The 9,432-nt window shown below is 54.3% G+C and overlaps 2 protein-coding genes across 2 annotated transcripts in view; both read left to right on the top strand.

Moving 5' to 3' along the window:
• Nucleotides 1-1,239: 1,239 nt before the first annotated feature.
• Nucleotides 1,240-7,382, top strand: ZMYND19 (zinc finger, MYND-type containing 19). The gene is made up of 5 exons (XM_008576615.1): nucleotides 1,240-1,527; nucleotides 2,245-2,351; nucleotides 2,992-3,132; nucleotides 6,471-6,651; nucleotides 6,916-7,382. Exons 2-5 carry the CDS (start codon nucleotides 2,251-2,253, stop codon nucleotides 7,057-7,059), a joined length of 567 nt encoding a protein of 188 aa, XP_008574837.1. The 5' UTR covers nucleotides 1,240-1,527; nucleotides 2,245-2,250; the 3' UTR covers nucleotides 7,060-7,382.
• Nucleotides 7,383-9,221: 1,839 nt separating this feature from the next.
• The window catches only part of DPH7 (diphthamide biosynthesis 7), a 14,330-nt gene continuing 14,119 nt past the window's right edge, over nucleotides 9,222-9,432 (top strand). The window contains exon 1 of the mRNA XM_008576619.1: nucleotides 9,222-9,251. Within this exon, the coding sequence (XP_008574841.1) occupies nucleotides 9,222-9,251 (30 nt within the window). The remainder of the gene's footprint in view (nucleotides 9,252-9,432) is intronic.

A 9,432-nucleotide genomic window follows, 5' to 3' on the forward strand; every position in this document is an offset into this window, starting at 1 on the left:
TGCGCGGGCCGGGCTGCGTGTCCCCGCGAGGTGCAGCCCTCCTTCCGCGGGCCGCGCACCCCCGGGCTCCCGGACGCACTGGCTGTAGCCGGCCCGGCGCGCCGCGGGAGGAGGCGGCCACGGCCTGTCCCGAGCGGGGTGCGAGGATGCGTGGTCCGCGTGCTCCGGAGCCCTATTGGGGTGCCCGCGATCGGGTCCTAGCGCGATGTTGGCTGCATCTGCGGCCACAGGGTTTGAACGCAGCGCGGCAGCGCCACCTCGACGCCTCTCGCCAGGCGGGTCTGGTGTGGGCTTAGGGACTGGTTCTAACGCTGCCGACGGTCTGCCAAGTTTGGTTGAGTCTCAGGCTTCACCGGAGCGGGGACCCGGCAGCCAGGACCCTGATGCTGGCCCTCAGGGGCCTCTCTCCACTTGTCCCCTTGCCCGACTCCCACCCTCTGCGCGCTTGTGGCTGGGACTTCCGTGGCACCTGTGGGCATTGAGGCCTGGCTGTTTCCAGGAGCCGGCCGTGTAGCTGCACCAGCCAGGGACTCTCCCCTAGATGGGAGCCCTGTTCCTATCCCCAGTGACTACAGCTTCTGGTGGGAGACAGGAGCAGAGGCAGTGTGCAGCCAGATAAAGGTAAAATGGGTTCAGAGGGCCGGCCCGTGGCTCACTTGGGAGAGTGTGGTGCTGATAACGCCAAGGCCACGGGTTCAGATCCCTATATAGGGGTGGCTGGTTAGCGAGCTTGGTGCTGACAACACCAAGTCAAGGATTAAGATCCCCTTACTGGTCATCTTTTTTTTTGAAAAAAAAAGAAAGAAAAAACGGGTTCAGATCCTAGAAGAAAAACTCCCAAGAGTGAGACTGGCCCGTTTTAGGAACTTTTTCCCTCTGGTCGTGCAGTAGCTCAGGCAGAGAATGCCGGGTGTGGGGCTCTCTGACTAGGGAAGGGTGAGCACTTCTGCTCAGTGACTGATTGCATTAATATCGTCCCTAAAAGTTTTTATTTGGAACATATTAAAGGGTAATTCAGTGAGCACGTGGGTACCTGCTCCCCACCTTAATAAGTTTCATTAGTTGAAACCCTCTGGATTTCTGCCTCAATCCCTGCCCCTTCTCTCTACTCCAGTGAAACCATCGTTGACTAGGTTTATTGGTGCATTTAAAGCTCAGTGCCACTGGTTGGGGTTCGTCTTGTGTGGACGCCCAAGCCTGACACCTGCTCCTCTGGTACAGAGTAAAGTGGGCAGTGACTGGCTTTTAATGTGTCTGCCTGTGTCTTGGCATAGACTGCCCATACCAGCTGGAGTGGACTGAGATCCCCAGATCTCTGCTTGCTGACTTATCTTAGTCTGAAGAGGCATGTACTTACTTTATACTTCGGGAGGAAACACAGCTCTCTTCCTGCCTGTTACTGGTTATTAGTTACTGTATGTTATGCAGATCCCAAATGTAATGGTTTGAAACGTGCTTAATTTCCAGACCAAATACACACTGATAGATGAACAAGACATCCCGCTGGTGGAGAGCTACTCCTTTGAGGTAAGGATGGCCATTCCTTCGCTGTTGCTTTTGGTCAGTGCCCAGGAACAGTCATGAGAAATGAGTGTTCTCCCTGAGCTACTAGAGCAAGAGGTCTCACATGTGGGCATCTAGTGCTGGCCTGTGAACACTCAGGGCCACCAGGTCCAAAACCCAGGTCTTGACAGTACCCAGCTGTTGCTACACAGTGGAGTTTGTGATTGAATGTCTGTTAAATCAGATGAGCTCCAGTGCCAAGTGATCTCCGCTGCTCCCCATTCTCTGCCCCGCCTGAGGTCATCCTGCCCCTTCCCAGTGCTCTCCATGAGGAGCTGTATTCCTGTTGCCAGTCTTTGCCTCTTCAGAAACCCTCCCAGAGCCAGTGGCCCCGCCACACGCACCTCAGTGCTCCGCACTTTTGCAGTAGTTACTTGTTCAGGGTTTCTCTTTATCACTAGGTTGTGGCTTTTTTAAGGGTGGGAAGATTTATTTCTCTGTATCAATAGTATTTTGCAAAGAATTGTTCATGAGTCTTTCTTGCCCAGATGGAGAGTGGTTGGACGCAACTGGCCTCTTTGTGCTGGGTGTCTGTGGGAGCCTCCGCAGACCCCAGGGTCCCAGGAGCAGGGCTGGCATTTGTCCCTCTGGCTTGTTTGCCTCACTTGATTTTTCTAAAAGAGATTTGAAGTGCTGCTGAGAACTGGAGGTTTTTTAACAGACCTTTTCCTTGTTTCTCAGGCCCGAATGGAAGTAGATGCAGATGGAAATGGTGCTAAGATATTTGCATATGCCTTTGACAAAAACCGAGGAAGGGGCTCCGGAAGGCTTCTCCATGAGCTGCTGTGGTGGGTATTTTCGAGCTGTCCTTGTCTCCCACCTCAGGGGTCCTCTGTGGGCCCTGATGTGCATAGGATGCTTGAAGGCAATAGAGGAACGTGAGCCCACTCCCGTTCCCTGACTCTTGGAGTTATTTTTGTGTTCTTGGCCATTAACGCAAAGGAATGGCTAATTTGCATATTGTGGTACTTCAGACACCCAGTGAACTTTGTGCTGGGGAACTGGCCCTGGACATCGTCTCCTCTGGAGGAGGGCGGGGTCTGTTCTCTTTGCTGGGCTCTTGCTGAGCCTGTTGGTGGGATGTGGGGAAGGGGCTGCCTCTCCTTAGTGTGCAAGGTGGGGTTCAGAAAAGTTTGGGATTAATCACATGGAAAGCTGTTTCCAGGCTGTCTGTTTAGGTGGCTTTTGGTTTCCATCCTTGGCTCTCTTAGTCTTAAACCCAGGGTCTGAACTGTCAATGTGGTCCCTGTCCTGTTTGGGCCACAGACTGATGTGCTCAGATTCCTCTGGGCAGCTTCTCTCTGATGTTGGTCAAAAGGACAGTTCAGATCACATGGCTGATATTTCTTTCCAATTGGACTTTGGTGCTTAACCAGAAATATTTGTGAGGGTCAGAGGCAGCCATCTAGAGAGTTGTCTGTTTCCTAGGGAGCGACACAGGGGAGGCATCGCTCCGGGGTTTCAGGTGGTACATCTCAATGCTGTGACTGTGGACAATCGCCTGGACAACCTGCAGCTGGTGCCCTGGGGCTGGCGGCCCAAAGCCGAAGAGACCTCCAGCAAACAAAGGTGGGTCTGCTCAGGGGCCCAGGTACATGGCAGAAGTGCCTTCTGAGGAAGGCCTCCCCCATGCTCTTATTACCAGGAGGGGCCCACCCTCCTGCTTACATTCCCTGACGCTTCTGTGTATTTTAGGACCTTGGCTATTTTTCCCCAAAGCATGGGGTCCTCCTTTTCTTATTCTTCATGAGAGCGGAAAGGATTTTGATGATTATATTTTGGGGTTGATCTGATACTTGGTTCTAGGAACCTCTGTTTAGTTCATATGATCAAGTAGGGAGAGGGCTGCCTGTCCTAGGCAGGGCCAGTGTCAGGTCACCGTGGGAGCAGGGTGTCTGCTCCACAGCCCTGAGAAATGTCAGCCTTCCTCATCTCACGTTTCTTCCTAGTGTACACAGATGGGTCTTTTTGTCATGTTCTTTTGCTAAACAGTTTTCTCTTAGCAGTGGCTTAAAGGAAGCAGGACCATGTAGTTCAGGGGCTCAGACTCTCGGACTCTCACCTACCCAGGGTCCTGAGCACAGTGCTTGTCATAGGCTGCGCACTTGGGAGGGTGGTTCCTGCTGCCCCCCGAACCAGCCCAGCTGTGAGCTTCATGCAGCCCTTGGGAAGAGCTCAGGGACCCACAGGATGGGGGTCAGGAGTCCTATTGGTCCAGGAACTCCCTGGCTTCACATGCATTGTTGATGTGTTGAGGGGCTCCCTGGGGTTTCTGTGCATGTCCTCGAGCCTCCAGGCAGCCTTTCCCAACATTGCCAACACTGATAGCCTCAGCAGACAGTTGTCAGTAATGTTGGTAACGTTTAGTATTTCGGGCTTGGCGATAGATGGCAGCTGTGGGTGGAATCTTTGCAGTCGTCACTTTCAGGGTCATGCCAGAGCCCCGTGCAGTGGAGGTAGAAATGGTGTGAGCACCTGGCTGACTGGTTGGTGGTGGAGGGGATGGTCCCCAGGCCTTCAGGTGCTGCTCCGGAGGAGTGTCCTGCAACTCATCACTCCTAACCAGGCTTTGGCTGGTGAAAGCAGGGCCCGTGAGTGGCTAACACTCTAGGTTTGGCTGGTGGTTTTGTTCCCTGCTGTTATAATAGAGGTTTGGGTTTTTTGGGGGGAGGGGGGACGCAGGGCAGCTGCTGGCTGGTTTGGGCATCCTAATCCGTGACCTTGGTGTTATAAGGCTGCGCTCTAACCAACTGAGCTGACCGGCCAGCCTCTATTAGAGTCTGGATCCATCAATTCACTCATACTGCTCTTGAGTGAAACTGACCCTTTTGTAATAGTTGTAAAAATTTTAATCTTTTTCTTTTCTTTTTAAAAGATGACCAGTAAGGGGATGTCAATCCTTGACTTGGTGTTGTCAGCACCACGCCCTCCCAAGTGAGCCACAGGCCGGCCCTAAAATTTTTATCCTTTTGAGCATAATGTCAGTCTGGACTTTTGGGTGCAGGTAACATAAGCTGAGTTCAGTTTTGCACTTATTTGGTGCCCCTGACTGAACTGTGAAGAGACGGGCACGCTGCCGCCTCCCCCAATTCTGCTCTCCCCATTGGCTCCTCTCATGGAGGCGGAATGGGCACCAGCAGCTGCTTTTCACCCGTGGGGTGACACGTGTGTCTGCCCTGTCCTGGTGGCATCTGAGGAAGTCCTGGGATCAATTCTAGTGAGCTCGCTTTGAATCACTTTTCTACCCTGGAGCTGGGGCTGGGTTCTTTTAACGAAATGAACCAGATTGTGTTATCAACAGAACAGGTAAGGGGTGCTTGGCAGGCATAACGTCCACGGCATCCCCCTTGGTTGTCCCACTGAGGCTGACATAGATTCAGTATAGACGCCGGGATGCCCCTCCCTGGACAGGACGCAGCTCTCCCACTGTCCAGCACTTAACCCAGCAATGGTGACCCTCTCTGATGTTTGCCATCTCAGTCAGGTCTCCACGTGACTCATGATCTGGCCAACCTGTGGCTGAATGTGAGTTTACTCCCCTGAACACCCTTTACAGTTCTGAGACAAGATAGTATCAAGTGAGAACACCTTTTGGGGAAGGGGCAGTTATAGCCCAGGGGCAGTGGGCTGAGGCTCCTGGTCAGCTGGCCTAGCTGCCCCATCTGCGGCCCATTCTCCGTGCCACCCCAGGACAATTACTGTCCGGGTTGTGCCCTCCTTGTAGGCCTCTCCTGCTGCTGGAGGTGATCCAGGCTGGCTCAGGACCAATCAGTCATGTTGATTTGCCAGCATGTGGTTTTAGAACCCAGTAGGTGTTTGGTCAGTGCCTCAGGTTAGGAGTGGGCCAGTCAGAGCCAGCCTGAGTGGGCCTGAAGTCTCCACCAGCCTCGTGCTGCGTGTCCTGGTTTTCTGCTTGTGGCCTCCACATAGGCTGGCTTTTGATGGTGGCTCAGCCTGTCTTTGTCAGGCCAGGAGTGGGACACAGGCAGTTCCCAGGCCGGGCACTATGCTCTGCTTTACTGGCACACTTCACTGTGAGCCCAGGAGGTCAGCTCAGCTGCCAATAAATGGGGCCTCGTTGCAAAGGTGTGGTTTTTTTCTTTTCTGCCGTTGAAAGCCAGCTGCATCTGAAACTTGCTTCTGTGGTATAGAACCTCGCTAAAGGGCTCAGAAAGCAGCCAACATCTTTCCATATCCTTTTTGGGGGATGGTGAGGGAGAGGCTGGCCAGTTGAGGGATCTGAACCCATGACCTTACTGTTACAATACTAACCAGCTGAGCCAACCAGCCGGGCAGCTCTTCTGTCCACATGCTGACGCTTTCCCCTTTTTAAACAGGTCCCCTCACGGTCTGGCCTCCATGGGGAATGGCTGGTTGGAGGGGTGTCAGAGCTACTCCTTTGTTCTCTGGATGCTCCACACTCGCCCCTGAACAGCCAGTGCTTGCTTTGGGACCTGCTCCATGCAGCATGTGCCTTTCGGGTCTCTGTTCTTGGTAGAATTCTTCAGTTATGAGCACCTAACCCACCACCACGTCGAGGGGAGATAGGCCGACAGTGGCAGCAATGGGTGTTTCCGAGGGTCAAGGGCAGAGCAAGGGGCTGCCTGGGTTGACTGTGCTCCAGCCTGCTGTGTGCCCTTCAGTCCCAGGCGCTGCATGGGGCGAGTGTGGTGAGCGAGGCAGTGCTTATGTGTTATGGGCGAAAAAGGTGCTGAATACTTAATGTCAAATAGCGATGGGCACACGCAGTGGGGATGGGCTGGAGGAAAGTCGAGTTGCTGTGACAAAGGTTGGGGCAGGGGTGTCCTGGGTAGGAGGACGCATCCGTCCTGGACTCTCCACATCGCTTCCCCCATGTTGGTGCTGTCTGGGTGAAGCATGCTGAAGTGTCTGCATCTTTCTTTAAGGGAGCAAAGCTTATATTGGCTCGCAATTCAGCAGCTTCCCACGGACCCCATAGAAGAGCAGTTCCCAGTCCTGAACGTGACCCGGTACTACAACGCGAACGGGGACGTGGTGGAAGAGGAGGAGAACTCCTGCACCTACTACGAGTGCCGCTACCCTCCCTGCACAGCGATCGAGCAGCAGGTGTGGCTGCTGCAGCAGGACTGGCTCCTGGCCACCTCTCGCCTGCTTCCTGGCCTTGGTTGGGGTCTCTTCCCCTCTTGGTGGGGCTCATCCCATAGACCACTTTGTGTCTCTAGCTTTTTCACTAAGGGTGGCCCTCCTTTTCCTGTTGGGTGGGCCTGACTGGGGCCCAGGCCTCCATCCTCAGTGTGTGGGGTTTGCTGGGTCCTTCCACATTCTGAGTCCCAGGCATGATGGTGAAGCCATGGGTGTTCTGTGTTTCAGCTCCGGGAGTTCAACATCTGTGGGCGCTGCCAGGTGGCCCGATACTGCGGCTCCCAATGCCAGCAGAAGGACTGGCCCGCCCACAAGAAGCATTGTCGGGAGAGGAAGCGTCCCTTCCAGCATGAGCTTGAGCCAGAGCGATGACGGGCAGTGGAACTGCCACCGCTGCATGCTTGCAGCTTCTGGGCTCTTCCTTGGGCACAGTGGAGACAGACTGGTGGTTGAACCTGGAAGTGCCGAAGAAGCCAGCAGCGGGTCCAGAAGAACTGCCATGAGACTCCCGATGTTACATGCTGTCTGTGTGGGGACAGCACCCCCTGCAGTGTTAATCTCCAGCAGAGACAACCAGGGAAGCTCCCGCCAGGACATTTCTCATTATTTATATGTTAATATGTTTGTAAACTCATGTACAGTTTTTTTGGGGGGAGGCAGTGGGAGGGTTAGAAATTACAAATAGAATCATTTGCTGTAATCCTCAAATGGCAAAGGGCAGGCCACACATTTGAAAACCGTCATGTAGCTGAAGGTTCTCTCCTGGGCCGTGGGAGCCCCATAGGGTGTGGCCAGCATGGAAGTCATCGTAATAACTTCGTATAGCATACATTATACGAAGTTATCGAGCTTCTGGTGGGAGACAGAATTACAAATAGAATCATTTGCTGTAATCCTCAAATGGCAAAGGGCAGGCCACACATTTGAAAACCGTCATGTAGCTGAAGGTTCTCTCCTGGGCCGTGGGAGCCCCATAGGGTGTGGCCAGCATGGAAGTCATGTCCAGAGGGCAAAGTAAAGGGGCGGAGTCATCTCATGTCTCAGCTGATCTCTGCTCTCCTCTCCACCTGTCATGTAGCTGAAGGTTCTCTCCTGGGCCGTGGGAGCCCCATAGGGTGTGGCCAGCATGGAAGTCATGTCCAGAAGGGCAAAGTAAAGGGGCGGAGTCATCTCATGTCTCAGCTGATCTCTGCTCTCCTCTCCACCCCTTGTGCTGTCTAGGCTCAGGTTTATTTCTGAGTGCAGTCAGGGAGTCGTTGTGGGTGTGGGGTGGGAGGACTTGCCCTTGCTCTGTGATGACTATTCTGAGCAGTATGTGCTTGGACCTTTCTCTAGAACTTGTGGCCAGGAGAGTGGGCGAGACCCAGACCTGTTTTTGTCCTGTGGCAGGAACTGTTGGGGATGCTCAAGTAGGCCGGCCTCTGTTTTAGTAGGTGTGGGATGCTCCAGACCCTGACACTGGTAAATTCTCTCCTTGATTTGTGCTTGGAGTGGCTGGGAGCTCAGCAGTGGGAGCTTCTGCTCAGAAGAATCCACAGGGCATTTGAGGTGCCTGCTGAGGTCCTGCCTGTGAGTTGGAACAGACGGGAGAGAGGTCCACTTCCCAGGCTACATGCAGGGATGTGGCCCCAGGAGAGCCTTTTTTCTCCCTTCAGGGAGCCCCAGGTGTCTGAGTGCTGGTCAGCTTCTTGTTCATGTAGAGCCACCTCGAGAAACAAAATGGGCTGTGTGGCCAGGATCTTACCTGTCCTGAGGTCCAAGCAGCCATTCTGGCCAGAGGCCTTGCTTCCTGGGCTGCCCTGGGCCTGTGTTGGTCCTGCAGGCTCCTGCTATACTTTCCCCTCTTGCAGCATTTCTGCCACATTTCAGGACACCCTCTGTGTCCTTTGGTGGCCTTTCATCTGTGAGCAGAGCTTCCAGCAGCTTTTTTTGCAGTACTTGGGGCCTCCTAGAGAATAGCACTGCTGAAAATGGGTAAAGGCAACATTATCCCCCAAGGGGTTTTCTGGATCTTAGAGAACCCCATGGGTCCACATGGGGCTTGCACTGAGAAGCCCTCTTTGCTTCTCTGAAGGTCAGGGATGTTTTTTGCTGGGTAGGTGAGGTCCCTGCTCAGACCCTAGGTTGAACGGGGCAAATGAGGGCTCAGCTCTCGAGGGGGGATATGTGTGTCCTGAGAGATGGTGACAGCAGCTGGCTCAAGCCCGTGGGATGTGGCCAGGGCCAGGACTGTTGGGGTGTAGGGATCCTCTGTAGGTCCATCTGTTGGGTTTTGGGTGGTCTTCAGGCATGGGGCGCCGAGTGCCCTCAGGCGATCTGCTTTCAAACAGGCTCCAGAGATGAGGCACATGGACTACAGGCTGTAGTCTTTGCCTGTGTCTTTGGGGGAGTAGCCATGTTGGCACTTGGGCCTGTCTGGGTCCTCTGGCCAGCAGGGGCTGTCTTGTCCTGCAGTCAGGGTCTCACACTGGGGCAGGTGCTGGTGCAGTTCTCAGCCTTCCTGTGGGGGGGCGGCTGCTGCTCCTCAGCTCGCCATGCCCGGCGGCACCCACGCCACCACGAAGGTGAAATGGGATTCACCGACTGTCTTCTCCCGTTTGCCTCCCTTATCTGACACCCTTCCCGGTCTTTCCCCTTCTTTTTTTTTTTTTTGTCTTTTTCCGTGTCCGGCAACGGATCGCAACCCTCAGTGTCGCCCCCGTACCGGACTGGGACCGGCAACGGGATCGCAACCCTCGGTTCTGC

This window comes from Galeopterus variegatus, unplaced genomic scaffold, assembly GCF_000696425.1.
Source record: "Galeopterus variegatus unplaced genomic scaffold, G_variegatus-3.0.2 Scaffold1373, whole genome shotgun sequence".
Taxonomy (NCBI): domain Eukaryota; kingdom Metazoa; phylum Chordata; class Mammalia; order Dermoptera; family Cynocephalidae; genus Galeopterus; species Galeopterus variegatus.

Bases quoted from the DNA above. Each gene is read 5' to 3' on its own strand.
- ZMYND19 (XM_008576615.1), top strand. From the start codon at position 2,251: ATGGAAGTAGATGCAGATGGAAATGGTGCTAAGATATTTGCATATGCC. The intron at 3,133-6,470 runs GTGGGTCTGCTC...TCTTTCTTTAAG, and splicing joins GAGACCTCCAGCAAACAAAG to GGAGCAAAGCTTATATTGGC. The intron at 6,652-6,915 runs GTGTGGCTGCTG...TCTGTGTTTCAG, and splicing joins GCACAGCGATCGAGCAGCAG to CTCCGGGAGTTCAACATCTG.